Raw genomic sequence first — 18785 nt, forward strand, 5'->3', positions numbered from 1 at the left:
TAGACCACCGTGGCTGCACCGTGTCTGTTATAAATACATAAATAGGCGCCCTTCAAATCGTGCACTAATTTATGGACACCCTGTATTTTGTTAATACAGATCCAGACAATTTCACTTCGGAGTTGACGTTAAGCCTGACGAAGTACAGTAGACAACACGTTCACACAAGACGTTCATCGACGGCTGATTTAAAAAGTATATGACAGAGTGAAAGCTAAAGAAAAGAGAGAATATCGGAATGATAGATAAAAAGAATGAAAGGTCGAAGGAGAATAAAATGGAAATAATAAAGAAAAGTTTGTGGAGTCGTTAATAATGTTGCCATTATAAGCCATTGGTTCTATGCTAACATGCTGCATCTACCTCGTCTCTATGATAAATGCAAAAGGACACTTCCCCGCTACAGTGTGACTGTAATTGATGTCTCGGTTTATTTCCACGTCAGTGAACTAGACATTTGCTCCCGGGGATCGTAGAGCACCGTAGAAAACATGTTTTTTCCTGGTTTCGTCTCGTTGGTTTTCAAGAGAACGACGAAGCACGGGAATTGCAATAAGATACGTAGACATCATGAACCCATATACAAATAAATGTTTATTCCTAAGTTGCACGCAGAAAGTATTAGACTGAAGCGAATTATGACGCCATTTAGATATATCAGTTTCTAGTACTATTTATTGTTATTTTATGACCGTTTATCAACTGCTGAATTTACGTAGCATCCTTAAAATACAGCAAGATTATTGTGAATGATAAATCGGAATGTATGAGGAAGAAAGCGTTCATGACCTGTTCTCAGGTACTATCACGACATTTGCCTGGAAGGACTGAGTAAAACGACGAAAGACTCAGTCAAGACAGCTAGGAGAACAGATCTCTGGGCTGAGATTTGAACTCGGGACCTCCTATGTTCTTCCGATATGTTGGTATCTGCCTCCGAGTTTACAGAGCCTTAAAGTTCAGAACAAGAACACCGTCCTCATCGCCGTGAGAATCTCAAAACTCGCTGCTACAGATGACATGTGTGCCTATTCCCTGTGGTAGAATGAACTGAAGAGGGTGTCAGCATAAGCGCGTCATATTTATAATAGAGTCTTTTCTAGTAAGACTTCTGTCATATCGGCAGGTAAAATTCTTTATAGCTACCGCCACGGAGCAGAGGTCTTCTTGAGAAGTTAATAAATAGTTCGATCAGCAAATTTTACACCCACACAGTCAGTACGTACAGCTGCACGTCTTTAGATAGCACTCGGGGCTAAAAAGTACACGCTGTCAGGTCTTGGCACGTACGATATATATGGTGTACAGTCAGAACACAAGGCGTTCTACTCTATAATGCACCCATGTACCACGAAAATGAGCAACATCCTTTCGCACGCCCTGTATACACTACCGGTTCCATTAGCGCTGTTTATGTATATCGAATGGAAATTTCTTTCTGTTCGATTTTGTGTAACAATAGGAACACAATTTCCACACCCTACTTGACTTCGGCGCTCTTAATTAATTTATGATTTGCTTCAGAGTAGAGAAAGGTCCCATTTGATTACTAAATCTGATAGAATGGAGTTGTTACACAAACTTCGCTAGTTGAACTTAGCTTTCTGATGATACTAAGACAAAGCCAACTTCTCCCTACCATTTTTATGCAATGTATAATTTTATGTTTCGATGTGAGCTAATTGACAAGTGCATGATAATATTTACACTCGTCTACATTAATTCCATTAACTATACCTGCAGAGCATAGATGTAATTCAATCCTCTACAGCCATACGAAAATTATCACAGAAGAGAAGTTATCTTATTGGATAGGGAACGTGGAAAATTGAAACTCATGAGTGAATAGATAGGAGTTGGTCGTCTTACGTTTCCCACTACCTTATCCATATTTCCCTTTGCCTATATTTGGCAATCCCTTCATCAAGGTATTATGATTCTTACGTATTTTATATTTCACTTTTATTTCATCTTGTATATCCAAGAAAGGGGTTGTAATCTAATAAGCAGTTATATGTTAAATATATTTATTAAAATATAATTAAACTACGTTTAATAAAAATTACATAAAATTTTAAAATTTCCTTCACATTGATTTTAACTACGACTTCACATAATACCATAAATACCTTTTGAACTTATGTCAAATACTTGAGAAGAAATTCCATAAAATGATTTTTCTAGCATTTTTTTAAAAAGATGAAAAACGTCTATTTTAAATTGACTTTAGCGAACATAAATAAACCTTCAGTTTCAGTAATAATTAATTAAATTCATAACTATAATCAAATATTGGCGTCACACGCAGTTCAGTTAATTTTGTTTCCTTCATTTGACTACACCTTAACTTTTCTTATGTGTAAAGGTAGATAATAGAAGAGAGCATGTAATTATAAACCTGTAGAGCGAAGATCGACAGTTGGTGCCCTAGTATCGATTTTTGAAGGTAAATTTTGTTCTATGGGTTTAGTTAATTGGTGCGTTACGCGAGGGAATGAGAAGCATAGGCCTATTTGCATTTTAGAGCTATCTGCTTTGAAATGTGACTGGATTTGCAGGGTTTAAGAGGCCTAGTTGCTGTGCAGTTTGCCGCGTCTCTGCAGGATAGTCTGAGAAGAAAGACAGAAAATCCTGACTGCCTTGGCGTATAGGATTGGCTGTTTCGTACTTGGCAACTGCATTAGGCTTTTTATTTTAGTGGCCTTCGTGCTGTACGTTCGATATGGTATAGTTCGAAAGAAAGAAAGCGTTGTCAACAAATTGGTATCTCTCTGTTTTTCAGTACGTTTGCCTTATATCACATATATTCATATATTCTTTTGGTGTTTGTGTATTGTCGATATAACGTATTATATCGATATCGGTGGTCATATCGATATATATTTGTCCCATCTATTTGGAAAAATTGTAATTGTTATACCATCCAAATCCAGTCTTAAGCTTTGTAATTTTCCATTGTTTGTATTAGAAATTGTGGTACATAAATTTACGTTGCAATTTAAAGTTTCATCATGAATTAAACGTTCTGTTTCGAGGTGTCAGTGCCAAGATTAGGTGTTTATGGCTTTTTATTATTATTATCGTTATTACTTGAAGTAACTGTAGTGACATTAGCGGTAGTAGTATAAATATTAATTTCTCGTTTCCAATATTATATTATTATCATTAACTATTTATTTTTTAGTAATATAAGTATCAAGTGATATATCGATGAGCTAACCGTATATCGATATCGGATGTTTTTACGATGTATAGATTTATCTATATAAATTACATTTATGTTATATATCAGGTTAGTTTGGTTTCTGCGAAAGGCTGAAGTAAATTTTACTCTGTCTGTTGCGTATTACAGCATGAAGTCTTGTAGTGATATTGTCTCATTACAGTTTCTTATCTTCCTTCATTTTTTGTTATTTACAGAGGTGAAAGTACCACTGCGTAGCTGCATTGCAGTGTACTTAATTTAACATTAGCACTAGAATAATGGCCTGAAAATCAGAGTTTATTGTAATGTTGGTAGGAAGATGTATCTTAGTCCAGTTTAGTGTGAACGAAGTTTGCATTTCTTTTCCCCTTTTGGATGTCTTGTTGGTCTTCTTGTGCATTAATTGCAGCTAAAATAATATTGTTCTCAAAGCTGTTTAACAATTGAGATGTATTTCGCAGTCATACGTGTATTTTCGGCAAGTATGTTTACCGATGAATAAAAATGTTTGAGATGATGGATTTTAATGACAATTGTGTTTTGTTATACAGTCTGTCTTTATGTTATGATTAGTGCTTTTAGAGAAATGTAACAGAATTTTAAAACAGCGCGGCTATATTTTGCCGTAATGAACAATATATATTTTTTCTGCACACTTTTATCACAAAAGTTTTTATGCAAAATCTAATGTAAATACATTAAGTTTTTATGGGGTCAGACATGCCGATGGGCAGATGTTTACTGCCACGTTGTAAACATTTTAAATTTTATGTGATTTTTAGAGTAAGCTAAAATTACATCGTTCTTTTGGATTCACTACAAATCCTAAAGACAAGATGGCGGTTTATAGGATACTAGTTATGACCAGACACTTTAGAACAACCGCTTTCTTGTCCTATCGATCCAACCAAAGAATCCAAGTCGTACGTAATGGGGTGGGTGTTACGAGTAAATCATTTTTAAGTTATGTTCGAAAGTAGTTCTTTCGTGACGGAAAGAATAACATTTATGTCAACAGGTAGTTGATTTATAACTGCAGTAATAAAACGCGGTGTTCATTTATCGATTTTTCAAAATATTCTCTGAAATGAATTATTGAGTACGGTTAGGTAGGCCCATAGAATACAACCGAATCTTCATGCTTGCTGATAAATCCGTACATCTACAGTAAAATGAATCGACACACTTCATGAATTTTACTCTCGTGAGGGAATTATAAATGAAGGTAACTGGCAAGAACGAAGATAAGCGAAGGGGAAGTAGGCATTTGATAAATGAAGAAATTGAGGAAGCAGGATAAACTAGTGTCCTCACGTATTATAAAGATTGATCATAAATTAAAATAAATGTAAAGGCTTATAACGCTATCGGAAAAATAATTTCTCCACAACAGTGACCCAGCACTCACGCTTTTGTTCACAGATGCTCGATGTGGCTTCCGCGTCCCTTCAGAATGAAATCTTGCCCCCAGCTCCACTTAGCATAACTTCATCTATGCTCACTATCGCGTCGCTGATTCTGTCTCGCATTTTCCGTAAACGAGGAACATAACGTCGTCCTTGACGTAGCTTTAGAAATTAAAGTGGAGGGGTGTGATGTCTGGCGACCGTGGCGAGACAATCCGTGATTCAGTAATGAGTGTCAATGAAGTTGGCTGTCTTCTGGGTTGTTGCCCAGTGTAGTCTGGTTGAAGTTTACCGACGTTTCAGAGGTGCTTTCTGCGTTTATAATCATGGCGATGATCGCACCATCATCCTGATGATGGAGGCAGCAGGTACCTCTGAAACGTCTATAAACTTCTACCAACTACCCGGAAGACAGCCATCTCTACATACTCACCGCCGTGACAACCAGAAATTTTACATTCTCTGGTATGTCCGTTCCCAGTGAGATATTAACTGGCATCGAATGAGAAATAACTTGATTATGAATAGAAGAATGGAGTACGGGAGGGACTTTCTTTTCCCTTATTCCCATATCATGAAATGCCTGGTTCAGAACAGCCTTAGCTGAGGCAGAGATTCCACCCGGACACCATTCAAATATAAGTCAGTCGGTTTACTGCTGTGATAGCCTGATCGGCTTCCTGGTGTCTGTAACTGCATTCGGAAATACTTTCCTGTATGTATCTTTTAATAACTTTGTAGCTACTATATAACGATTTTGGGATTGAAGAGAGAAGCAAAACGAGGGATAGGAGAAATCCGGAGAGAAATTGAGGGCGGAAGGTTAATGTTAAATCGATAAAGCCGACACGACCCGATACAAGAGCCCCAAATTAAATGAGTTCTCCAAGACTTTCTAAGCATGGTTCTCGAGTAACAACGAGACCATGTTTCATAATGTATTGTCTTTTCGTAAGCAGTACAGCACTGCAGTTTGTTGGTTCCACCTCTCGGTCGCGCCGGGTGCATTTGCAGGTCAGGCCAGAGTACCGTAGAATTGTACCAAGTGCTTAATGCCATAAAGCGCTGATATTGTACTAAGAGTTTCATAAGATTGCAGTTTCGAATAGAACATTACAAATAGAAGATCGTTTCTCCACTTTATGTCTTCCACACCTACACAAAACTAGGGCAAAAGCAATATTTCAGAATGAACTTTCGTCTGAAATTGAAAAATGGTTGGGGATCATGAAGGAAAGAGACCGCTTGCGAGACGATATGTGTAGATGAGATGATATTAAGATGAATATTTTGGAAAAGTAGCCTGTCTATAGGCTTAGGTTTCCTTTAATGAATCCGATGTATAAAACGTAAAATAAATTTGAAAATTCTCTTGAGGACAGAGGCAAGACGGCGATGTTGTAGTTATGTTAATTATTCAGTTCTACAATTGTTTATCGGGAGGTTCTTGCGTAATAAAAATAAACGCTAAATACTTCCAAGTTTCTGGAATTAGTGAACATATTATACTTGCCCATAAAGTGAACAGTCAGACAGACAGACTTCTTGGAAGTTTATGTAAGTAGTTTTCACTGTTCTGCATGTACATTATAAACCCGTTGGTATTACTGTCGTTTCCATAATTCTTATTAAATTATTATACGACTTTGTATCAACTTGTAAGGTTGTGTAAAGTCGAATGTAAAGGATAACTGTGAATGTAAGAGGATGTTCTGTCTCTCTGGAAGGTTTGAAAGAAATCACGTGAAACTTCAGTCAAGATAGCCAGACCTCAGCTGTGATTCGAACCGAGTACTTCGTGTTTTGACTGTGCTCGTTATTTCTAAACAAACATTTTGTCGGACGTGAATCTGAATTTCATGCAGTCATTAATTCATACATGAGAGCGCTTAATGTGTTTTGTAACCCCCCCTTCCCCACACTACTGAAAATAAATGAATATATCCATTACAATTTACAAAAGGTTCCTACAATAGCTGTTGAATATCAAAACATTTTACACATTTTGTTGATTACTGCGCGTATTCTGATGTTACAAACGTATCATAAAATGTCATTTATAGAATCCACCTTGTTTATACTGCTTTATATTCACAGTGTATTTATAAAGCATTGGAATCTGCCTGCAGCTTTAACAGAAATTATGAAACATAGCAAAATAAAGTGTCAAAAAGTAACACTTCTTCAGTAAATACCGTGCTGAATCATTTCGCTTTTTGATTCAAAATGTGATTTGCGTTCTAAGGGATCGGATCCATGCTTATCTCTAGATACTGTCTGTCAGCGTCTCGCCGAACAAGTTATTATAGTGGTAACGTTCTAGCCTTGTATTCGGGAATATTAGTGCTGTTCAGGTTTGTGACGCCATGTGGGCTTACAGGTAGATACCAGCGTTTCGAAGAAATATTCTGTCTTCATTTTTAAGTCTTCATCAATGAAGATTTATGGAGTATGTTCCTCCGAAACGTTGGTTTCTACTAACACTTCTTAACTGCAGCGTGAGCCTCGAATCACACGTTGTACTGTGGAAGTATTTAGTGATACTGAAACTTAAAATACGCCACGACTTTTTCCCAGCATGCTACATCGTTATAGGAAGCAGTAGTCGTCAGTGTTAAGCTGGAGTATTAAAGAATATTGATTCTCGCTTAATAATATGACGCGCATTCGAAACGCGTATAGTGTTATTGAAGTTTTTAAGATTTAATTTCACGTTATTTCGTAAATATTTGTTACTTTGTCTAGTCAGTTTCTGTAAAGCCTATTGATATGAGCAGGGAAAGGTTCAACGCATTTCTGTTGCCATCATTGTTACTGCGTCCTAAATGCAAACAGGATAGGCAATGTGTGAACAGGGCCCTCCACCCTCCGATCCAGCAGTTGTATTTGTTCGTAGCAACCGTGCATTGCATTTACGATGTCCTCTTTTTTGTAACTGTACGTCATAATTTTCATCGTATTAGTTGTTAAAATGCTTTTTCATATTTTGTAAATAGTATACTTTATATGTTGCGCTCTCTTAATTTTGGAGTTGTTTATTAAAGGAGATTCAGTCAATATTTTAAGTTCATTTTTTAAACCTGTTGTGCTCTCGCGATAAAAAATCTCCGCTGTAACTCTTCCCTCGCCATTATTTTAGCGTAGGCCTATATCTTTTACGCAGATTTTAATAAACGTGGCCCTCAAGAGTTGCAGCAGATCTTCCTCTCTCTCGTATTCATATTATTAAAACAACTTCTTTACCTCATTTTTCCGGACTTCCAACTCACACACATAGTGTAATATTTTGTGTTTACATGATAGGTCTATCTTTGGATGCTTACTACATTATACTCTGCAGAGTTTTAAACTTCTTAAACATTTGATGGTATTATACAACGACACTCGATGCACATACTTTTCTGCGGTGCGTGTCATCATTACACAGTTTTTTTAAAAAAAAATTATGTTACTGCTGAAAATTACATAACGAGGAGATCATTAATTTTAACTATTCGCCGAGTATTAGGGTGATAAAATCATTAAGAATTATATGGTCGGGGCATTTTTCGAATACAGGTATATGAGAAATGCTTACAAAATTTGTGCTTAAAAGCCTGAAGATTAAGTAATGGGGAACAGATTAAATTACATAATTCGGATTTTCAGCTTGTATAAATATGACGTTTTGTTATTATTTGATTAAATTGAGAAGAATAAATCAACAGCGTTATGAAGCTTGCAAGGGGATAAGATGTGTATAGATCTAGGGCATGTATTTGTATAGGGAAATTTCGTGCGAAGATATAAAGTAGGAAACCTAGAAATAGAAGGGGAAATATTACAACTAACATTAAAGGAACTGTTTACGAGGACGTAAACTGCAACTGACTCTAGACATGTCTTTGCATGACAGTGATGTGGCTGTAGTTTCCATAACAGCAGGAAGTACGTCGATCAACTAATGAATTGCGAACTGCTGAAGGAAGAATATATATCACTTAGCTGGAAATGCACAATGTTATTAGATATTATCTATTCTTATTTATCGCCCAATTTATATACGCTATATAATTATTTTCATAGACTGTGTATTCCGAGAACATTGATTTCGTTAACTGCAATTTATGATTATTAATTCAAGTTTAATGCAACACACGCGAAAATCGAATGTAATCATGGCAAAGAAAATAAATTAGACCCAACTCCGTACGTAACCATACAATCGGAGATAAAATAATAATTGATTAAGGTAGGAAACATTTATTTTACAAACCTTGCATCCAAATATTATCTTTCGCCATAAAAAGAAGCTTTGGTCCAACATCATAGAAAATGTATTTTTTTTGCTTCTACAAACAGCAGAGCTTACCTATAAAAACACTCTATCAACTTCGGTTTTATGTTCCCTGAGGTATTAAAAATTATTGACGTAATAAGGCTTGACGTCATAAGCGATTTCAAATTAATACACGTTTATCTGTAATAACAGTCATTTCTAGCCAGTCGAGCGAACTCACCGGAATTATTACGTACACGTGAATTCGGCCGCTTACGTTACTTGAAAATACTTTTTAAAGAGAGACTTGTATAAATTATATCCCCGATACATTGTTCTCTACAGTTTTATGTAAGTGGATTGCCATCAACGTTTCCATTTCTTCCTTATGCGTTACTTTTCTTCTTTTTAGACACACACGCGATCTTGTCAGCTACATGCATCTAAACCTGTAATAATCATCTCACTTCTGAACAGACACTAAATGTATGTGACTATATCGATTGACACTTTTTCAACTGTCTGGACTATGTATTATTGAATTGCAGTGTGATCTGTAAATTATGAATTGGTCTGTTGCGGCCATGGCCTATTTTAAGGAAATATTGCTGAACTGTGTTGAGGAACTGGGAAAACGACAACCTGTCAGGATAGCCTGCTTCTGGACTGAGATTTGAAATGGAGACCTCCTGAAAACGGAGCGCTGAGTATGCTTATCATTCGACTATGTGAGAGTAATTTTTCAGATAGAAGAAATTGCTACAATTGTAAACAGTGGAGGCACATCGAAATCGACTGAACCCTTGCAGAGTTTCAGAACTACAGGCCTCCTTTAGAAACCACTGTATTAGATGGTGATAAGATCCACGCTTAGATTGTGCATTTGTGCGTCACTACATTTCCAGTTACATGCTTCAGAGAATCTGTTACTTCTGTTTTACTCAGTATCTACCTTTTTTTTTGAGCATGAGAAAGGGCCCGTAGGCTGTTAATTCTCCTAAGACACTTGCCTATTCTGTAGACGGGATAAGAATTAGTTTCTCTGCGTGTTTTCCGGTGTCATCTTTCCGCCTAGACCTGCAACTGCAGATGCAGTTTAGGTATTGATCAAATTCACTTCGCTGCTTCCCAAGGGACAACTTAATTCCTGTACTTAGTGCTAATATTAACACCGTTTATACTCACCGGAGACCCAGCTGCCGTTAAAACGTAGCGGCGTAAATTCGTGCCCCAGAATATCCTGCAGTTTGAAACGGTGACCTTTGACCCTAGGGCCATCATCTGGCGGTGTGAGCAGCACCACTGACGTCACGATCAATGCCAGCACGATCACAATGACGAGAAGTGCGATCAGGATTCCACGCCAGTTGCGCTGATTAGGATTGCTTGACACCAACTCCTGACATAAAGGAAGATCTATCAGGCATGTACAGAAGTTAACTGAAGGCATAAGATTGTTCATTGAAGTGCAAGTCTGTCAGATATAAGCTGAGATCTCTTAGTAAAGCATAACGTGTGTGGATTCTCTTCGTATTACTTGGTAGGTAGAAAACCCTTCTATGCCTCTCAGATATTAGCCGAATGCCTGTGGGGATTTTGTTATTAAATTATAATAACAGCTCGTTAACTTAGAAGTGGCTGGATTGAATACTAATTAAAGAAAATCTCAGAGAGTTATCTTATGGAACTCAAACACTTATGTTATCATAACATGGTCTTGAAGGAACAAATACATGTATCGAGTAGCTATGGAGATGCCTTATTAAATTATTATTTGCATTAAAATTGTCTGGCAGAAGTATGAGCCCTTAAGCGTATCAGAAAATCGCTGAACGCCTAAGGAACTATCTGATTAATTAGTACATTAATGTGGTACTTAACATCGCAAATTTACACTGAATATGACGGACGTTCTTAATTACGTTATGACGTTAATGCTTTGCCTTAAAATTACTTAGCAGCAAGAGTTTCTACAGGTGAATTGATCGCTTTATTACCAGCAATGCTGTGACCTAAGTTTGTGTTCTGTAGCATTACCAACCACCTCTACACCTGAATTAAACTTCGGTCATAGCACGAAGCTTAACATTTTATTTTCATATCCATGCATACCTCTCACTATTTAAATTGAATGTTTTTAGAATAAAGATTGCTGTCTTCTACGTTTTCACGCCGTGTAGTGTGGTAAACGTTTACCGACGTTTCAAAAGTGCCTTTATTATCAGGGCGTACCTCTGGAACGTCAATAAACGTCTACCAGAGTACACGGAGCTGGAAACCAGAAGACAGCCATCTTCATGTTATCCGCCGTGGGAACCATAAATCCTGCTTGTTTTGCGAGAATCTACAAATACGCCTTTGAATACTTTGTAACACTTATATGAACTGAAATATGCGAGAATTGCTTATGGTTTCTCGTCCTGTTTAAGGAATTAAAACCACAACAACTTCATCCATCTCCTTTCCAATTTATTAATTATCATAAAAACAACGTGATGTATAGTCTTACAGACTTTGAAGGACCTTGACCTCACATATGGGTGGTTTGTAAGCTACTTAGACATTTGCTAGGACTCCTTGGTTGAGTGATCAGCCCGTCGCAAGGTCTCTACACGCACAGGACAGCACAACGCGGAAAGACGGGACAAACATCTATGTGTTGAGCTAGATTCGAACTCACGATACCAGTTCCCGGGCTACCACTGCTCACGCCCTAGGCAGTGTGTTCACTGCGATGGGCTAAAGTGTACTGAGAGTGTCGTTAAGTGAATAGCAAATAAAGAGATAATTAATCCTCCATATAAAGACAATTGCGTCAGGTTTAAAATTGCATTGCAAATAAACACGCAAACATCATCATTTGGCTATTGCTATTTGGCTCGTGACCGTCGAGAATGTTATTAATCTGGCTTCGCGGTAGCTGTGGTTGAATTCTGTAACAAGGCATTACTAATAATAGCTATCCTACATCAAAGACCCCCCATATGTAAAATATTCCATATCCTTTTACTGTAGTTTTTGGTCAGTTCACTGATAATCATTCCAGCGCACAGGAATTGGGGGTTGCAGACCACCCAACGTTAGGTAATCGATTACAAGCAGAGATCGACCAACCTGCGCTCATCTCGATTATCATTGGTCCTAGGTGTTCTGGAGGGAGAGTCAGGAGAAGGATTCGTGAAGTATGAAGCAGAGAAACCACCAAATTCAGCTGCTCGGAGTAGTAGTAAAACAATGTGACGCCTGACAGTTCGCGGGGCGAATCAAATTGTCACACAAATCTTGTTTTGAGGTTTTGTATCTCTTTTTATGACTTCAAGCGAGATGCTGTGTGTGGTGGATAAGTCGATCTAGCCGATATCGTGCTGTAGAGGTTAACATTTCTGCTTCGTTTTCAGCAGCTACAGGCTTCGAATCTTAGTTCGGATGTAGGACATCCTCATGAGATTTAAAGTTCTTACTGAGTTTAAGATGTCTTTGTTGCCATTCTGCGCTGTAACGTCGTGTGGACTCGTAGATAGACACGAACATATTACCACCATCTCTAGGGCGAGTTCTCTGTTCCCTGATGATGCAGGCAGTAAACACCTTTGTTCCATCAGTAAACTTCTACCAGATTACACGGCGTAACGACCCAAAAGACAGTCAGTCTTGTACATTATTATTTATCCGTCCTGTGCCAACTTGTTTAAGTTCTCCATTGATATTATCCTCCTATTAATCTCAGGTATCCAAACTGATTTCTTTCTTCCCTTCAGGTTTTCCAATTAACATTTTATATGCGAGGTATATATTTCGCATTTCTCTCATGGCTCCCGCCCGTCTCACCTTATTGATTTGGTGGAAAGTCCTCAGCGATTTCTTTTGCAAATAAACCTAAATTTGTTTACGTTTTTCTCTTGAGGTGCTAGACCGAGTTCCACACCCATACAAGACAAAAAAAAGCCTGTGTTTGGCCACTTTAATTTTCATATTTTTAGTTCGATCCCCGACGGGGGCGGAGGATTTTTCCTCTAGCCTCTGCGTCCAGACCGGCTCTGGGGCCCACCCAGCCTCCTCTACAATGGGTATCGGGGTCCTTTCCCGGGGGTAAAGCCGGCCGGGGCGTGATGCTGACCACTCACCCCCATCTAGTGCCGAGGATAAGAATGAGTAGGAGTTATACATCCACTCCCCCCAAGCGCCTACATGGCGTATAGTGGGACAAACTTTACTTTACTTTTACTAGTTACGAGACGGGAAGACAAACATTCCTTTCCCTGTCATGAAAAATTTGAGGTTTTAGCGTCGGTGACTATAATGATGATATTCTGGGTTTTGGAAAAACGTACTGCCTCCATCTTCAAGGCTGAAGGTAAAAAATGATAACATTGAAAAAACATCGGCTTTTAGTATGACGTCCCTACTGTCGGTTCGCCAATTGCATTGGTAGAAAAGGCCCGTTGAAATTCAGTGGAGAATAATTTGTTTTGTATCTTTACCCTTTCCTTACTTTTATTCCCTTTAGAAGTATTGCTACTTCTAAAAGCTATGTAACTTGTTTATTTAACAACGCTTTTCCAGTAGCTCAGACTATAGCAACGAATTAGAGGATGTCAGTGAATAATTAATTGGAGAGGATGTGGAAGGAAGCGATCGTGGCCTAATTTAAGGCACTATTCCGGCATTTGCCTCGAGGAGCTGAGGGATACCACCAACACCCCGAAATCAGAATAGCCTGTCTTCGGGCCTAGAAACGGTAGCTAATTTTAGCAGAACTTGTTCCTTCTAGCATCTTTACTGAAAACGTAGACATGAATGACAGGTGTAGTTATATATAGTGTAATCTTATTAAAAAATGTATAGTTTTGAAGTGAATAAGGCCTTCTCAAACTTCTACGATGAATACATTGAATATAGTCCTGCATTATCATGAATTGTCGTCATATTTTCCATCCTTCTCATAAGCCGTTTGTTTTGGTTTTCTTGTCATGAACAGGGCATGCATTTGATAAGAAGGCTGTCGGCGTTTTGAAATTTAATCTAAATTTATTTTTCCTTTATTCCGTTTCATCCTGTGTTCGAACTGAGATCTTACACAGCGCTTTTCAATTATTGTTCAGTGACCCGCACGTTGAGCTAAACTTCCAACCTCAATCGTTCCATCTGGTCGATTTCGCCATAAAGTGAGACCAAGATAAGAGTAGACTGAAAAACTGGTATTATGCTGTTTAAGTTCAGTTTTCTCTCACAAAGTTTAAAAGAAATACATTTTCAAGGGTCACAACGCACGTCAGGACTTCAAAATTTTATTATTTTGAGGTTGTAGGTAGATGTGTATGTTATTTAGCAACGTTGAGTTGATCCTCAAATAAATCTTCGCATTAAAATCGTTTGCTGCTCTTTGTGAAGCATTTAGGAAAGCTTATCATGTCAAGGACGTAACGAATAAAACAACAATACACCGACTGGTAACAAAATTTCGGGATACAGGAAATGTTTGTGTCTTCGATAAGGTGGTCGACATGTGCTGTAAAGCTATTGCAAGTTCTAATTAACAAATACAAATTAAGAAAAAAACTAATTTTTCTTGTTGCATTGATGCCACCAAATCTTACAGATAATGTTGTAATTAGGGCTGCATTTTAAATTGAACATCCTGTATTATGGTTCTTATTGCGAGGAACCCAGCGCAATTCTATACACGCAACGCTGAGTATTCCTGTTAACACGCGAACAACGCTACACATGGAATTTCTAACTTCTTGTCACTGATGAAATAAACACGCATAACAAACCTGTGTTGAAATTGTGACCAAAAAGTTTGTGCCCTTGGATTTCTTACGTCTCACAAGACGCGACACACTTAAACGGTAATTGCAGGTTATGAAACCTATGCCGACGATACTGCATTACGCTTCACTGCATAAACTGCCTATAACAATCTACCTTCATGGCATTTATTGCTGTATTATGAAATTGTCTCTAATTTCGGTCCCGTTACATGTTCCTCTGTAATTTTACCCTATGTGAAATTATTGCCAGTTTGTTAAATCACTGTAATATATTCGGAACTTGGGATGATTTTGTCCCATTGTAGTGGGTGTTTGAAGTGCCGGGTAGGTTACTACAAGGCTCGATGTGCAACAGAAACTAGAGAAGGTACTTAAATAACAATGCGCATTGAGAAGTTGATAGGGAAACCACACATGGCACAACGCTGAATCGTTAGAATGGCAACGCACGTGTTTCCTTGATGATGGTGAAGCCAAGTTGTCAGGCTGCATTGTAGTACTCGGCGCATAAGATACGTGCAGAGGCAAATTAATGGAATAACCATGTGTCGTGTGCACAACACACAACTCTGTATCGCTAGAATAGGAGATGGACGGAAAGCGAAGACGTTAGGACACGTTATCCGTGTGAAATGTGAACAGGATCTACGAACCCTCAAATTTGAGTGTGTGAAGCCCCAAATCAGAAGATTAAGAATCCGCCGTCGAATAATCGGGAGTCCACTATATTAAGAATTATTTTAATGAAAGAAAATTAAGCAGGGATTTTTAAAAATCGTGTTTTTTTCATAATAACTAAAAACAACTGCATTTTAATAAAATAAATATAGTAATGTCTGAGAAATGAACTAAATTTTATACGGCAACAGGAAACTAGCTTGGAGAAGTGCTGGAGAAATTCTGGAGAAATGCTGGATAAATCCTGGAAGGCTATGTGGAAGTCCTTAAGCTTTGGTGGGTCTATTATTTTGGTATCGTTTTAGTTTGATTGGGACAAGTTACATTGTATTGGGTCGCGTTTTTTTCTATATTTTTTATCAGGAGGTCGTGGGGATGTCCTAAAGAAGTCCTGCAGATTTCCTGGAATTTTCCTGGAGAAATCCTGGATAATTCCTAGAGTAGTGCCGGAGAAGTTCCTGGAGAGATTAAGTTCTTTGGTCATGCTGAAGTGCTGGAAAAATTCATGAGAAATGCTGGAGAATTCCTGGAAGGTTATATGGAAGTCCTTTGTTAAATATGCTACCAAAATTAGTTCTTACTTTTTACACTATACAATTATTTAGTTATAATTCAGTTACATTTCGTAGTGAAAGTTTTATGTCGAGAAAGAATAATGTAAGAGGTGTCATCACAAACACGAATTCTTTTCGTCCTACCGTTTATTCTTACTGAAGAGTCATTTAGATGTGTATCAGTCTCTCGTGTTATCGGACCAGCTACTGGGTGAGAGAAGTGTGTGATGCTGGCATGAAAAGGAATTGAAGTAACAAGCGAAAGTCGACTTCTTACGGTACCAAAACCGACACTGAAAAGAAAACCGATTGAGACAGATTTCAGACACTTGTTAACACTCTTAGCTCTGTTTCACTCGATTAGACTTTGAAAAATACAACCTATAGCAAGAGTCTACGTCGCTTTACAGTTCCGACTAAATTCTGAGGAGAGAAATTAAGAAGTTATTTAAACCAGGAGCTTAATATTAAAGTAACCATATATCGCGAATCTGAATCGAATTTGGTGTCAAGAAATAATCTAGAAAACAACATTTAAGTTACGATGTTCGTCTGCGTTTTGACGCCGTGTACACTGGTATGTTCACAACGCTTAGGAGAAACATACCGTCTCCAAAATCAGGGTTGATAGGTAATGAACAGTAAAATATACATCATGTTTCTCCGAAATTTTGTTATGTGCAAGTCCACACGGCGTCAAAACCCAGAAGAACATTGTCGTCTTTACTGCAGTGAGAACCTTGAATCTCACCTCTTTTCGATCGTTTCTATCGATGTAGTGTGCCCCGATGTAAGCCTAGAAGCGAATACCTGCCTCGTGGCACGAGCTACAGGCTGCCCGTTTTAACATACGAGTTTGTTCCAGTTTGCGTTGACTGAGTTTAGTGTTTGACCGATATTTGTGCCCTGGTTACTTGATATTCTGAAGCCTGAGAGGAGGACTAATGGCTTTCTGAATGTTTGAACGCTGAGAGCAGGCAGAAGCGAGGCGTCGCTGGGCGTGACGTGACGGATTTTTTAAGAAATTAAAGTAGTAAAACTCTCTTTCATCGTCACTACATCAAAGCCAGGGAGGGGCAAACCCACGCACGATCATGCCTATACCACATACACCTATATTGTTCTAGTAGAACTTTCGTTTATCTTTTTACGTACTTAACGACGTCTTCATCGACTGTGCGGTTCACACAGCCTCTTATCCAGCGATTACCATTGCCCCTTTACGCGGGGTTAAAGCTTCACAGCGTGCATCCAGTGCAGAGATTAAAAATACTCTCGCTTCACCTCATTTTCCATATAATTCTAAATTGCGTGATGATTAAACGTGGGAAAGTTTCTTTTCTTTTATGTAAATATTTGAAAATATTTGTAGTTTCCTAAGCATTCTGACCACTGAATTCAAGCTGGCTTTACTGTACATTATACTTAGTTACAAAATGTTCTGATTCTATACCGTTAGCTGGTAGAATAACGACTGGGTTAAGGAACCATAAAATGAACGCATATAGGACTCGGCCTGTCTGTCTGTTCGTTTGTATTTTTGAGCTCGGTAACTGGTTGGTTAATTTCGATTAAATTTGGTAAGGATGTTATGCTATTGGATACCATTCTAACTTAATACTACTTCATTTCGTACATGTATACGCTTGTTTTGGAAATGTGTAAAGCTTGTTTGCCGGTCTGAGATACGAACCCGGGACATTCTGAATATGAACTAGGACTGTTAAACACTGGAACCGTCATAGTAGCACAAGATCGTCCGCGTCGCAAATTACCCGGATATTCAGGGTCAGTTTGCACTGCGTGGCCTCTGAAGACTTGTACCTGGGCCTGTACATAAAAGGTTTTTAAGTTAGGAACCCTCGAACTTCTTCGCTGAAAGGATCGTCAAAGGAGGGTCCACGTCGCAGCTGAATTGAAATGGGATTCCAACTCCACTCATGTATGGCACAGATGTCAGTAAGAATATTGCATGCCCGGATGATGGAAAGAGACTGGTTCGATTTGTGGGCATGAAAAAAAGCAATGTTTGTGGTTAAAAATGATTTCCATTAGTTGAATAAAAACCAATATCGCTGGAGTAATATTAATGGACACATCAAATACGAGACATTATTTTCTAAACGAAAATCGAACAGAGAAATATATTGTATTCATTTTAGGCATCTTTTGTGTTCTTTGAGCGTTGATTGAATGTGAGATTTCACATTCGCTATCAGAAATCATCTTGATAAATGGAGAGAGCGAGACGCTTGGAAGTGAAAAACTTTTGTGCCATGATACCATCGCGAAAGTACATTTACATTTATTGTGCAAGCTCTGATTGACACTTGTACGCTACCACGTTTAAGGTGTTACGAAGTAGGTACACTTAATCTTTAACTTTGAGTGTGTAGACAATTAGACGCCGAAATGTAGTACATGAGTTTATCTAGTTGATGGACAATCCCATGATATTTATATCAACAGCGTCGGTATAACAAAATGTAATCAGTGTTTTCTGGATTTTTTTTTGGAAATTGCCCGAAATAATATCGTAGATACACCAGTTACCTGTTACCGTGGTTTACTGGGAATAAGTGATACTGCCCCATGTACTGCACTGTCTCCTTTCTTGTTCGTGTGTTAGCAGCTCCTTATTTCCAGAGTCCGAACAGCTGTCTTCTGTTCTGAGGTGTCAGCTTGTAGTCCGCGGAGCTCAGTCCGAAAAATGCAGTTAGCTTTATATAAAATGTACCTTGTCATAGCTGTATATAGCTAACTGTTGCTCTTATATTTATTTTAGCGGCCGCTTCTTGCTAAATATGGCTACACTCTTTTTGCGAAAAATATCGCTGAGTAAGTCGATTACAGTTGCTTTAATTTGCGTCATTTACCACCAGAAATATTCTGAAGGCTAAAATTTTGTCG

General features: G+C 38.1%; 2 protein-coding genes across 5 annotated transcripts in view; one reads left to right on the forward strand and one right to left on the reverse strand.

The window, feature by feature from the left end:
• Positions 1 to 18785, forward strand: part of TfAP-2 (transcription factor AP-2) — a 470810-nt gene that overhangs the window by 418488 nt on the left and 33537 nt on the right. Inside the window, exon 10 of one of the 2 annotated variants that reach the window (XM_087342921.1) lies at positions 100 to 253. The exons of the other annotated variant lie outside the window; for it this stretch is intronic. The gene's annotated coding sequence lies outside the window, so the exon portion shown is untranslated. Of the gene's footprint in view, positions 1 to 99; positions 254 to 18785 lie in introns of those variants that run through there. 2 annotated transcript variants of the gene reach the window in all.
• Dpp10 (Dipeptidyl peptidase 10) overlaps positions 1 to 18785 on the reverse strand; it is a 73193-nt gene that overhangs the window by 22438 nt on the left and 31970 nt on the right. For 2 of the 3 annotated variants that reach the window (XM_022071077.2, XM_022071075.2), the window contains exon 3: positions 10055 to 10268. In XM_022071077.2, the coding sequence (XP_021926769.1) occupies positions 10055 to 10268 (214 nt within the window). The remainder of the gene's footprint in view (positions 1 to 10054; positions 10269 to 18785) is intronic. The other variant, XM_022071079.2, reaches the window with a different exon arrangement.

This window comes from Zootermopsis nevadensis, unplaced genomic scaffold (genome assembly GCF_977971745.1).
Source record: "Zootermopsis nevadensis isolate Lab colony 2312 unplaced genomic scaffold, Znev_1.0 Znev_ptg000004l, whole genome shotgun sequence".
In the NCBI taxonomy this organism is placed as follows: Eukaryota; Metazoa; Arthropoda; class Insecta; order Blattodea; family Termopsidae; genus Zootermopsis; species Zootermopsis nevadensis.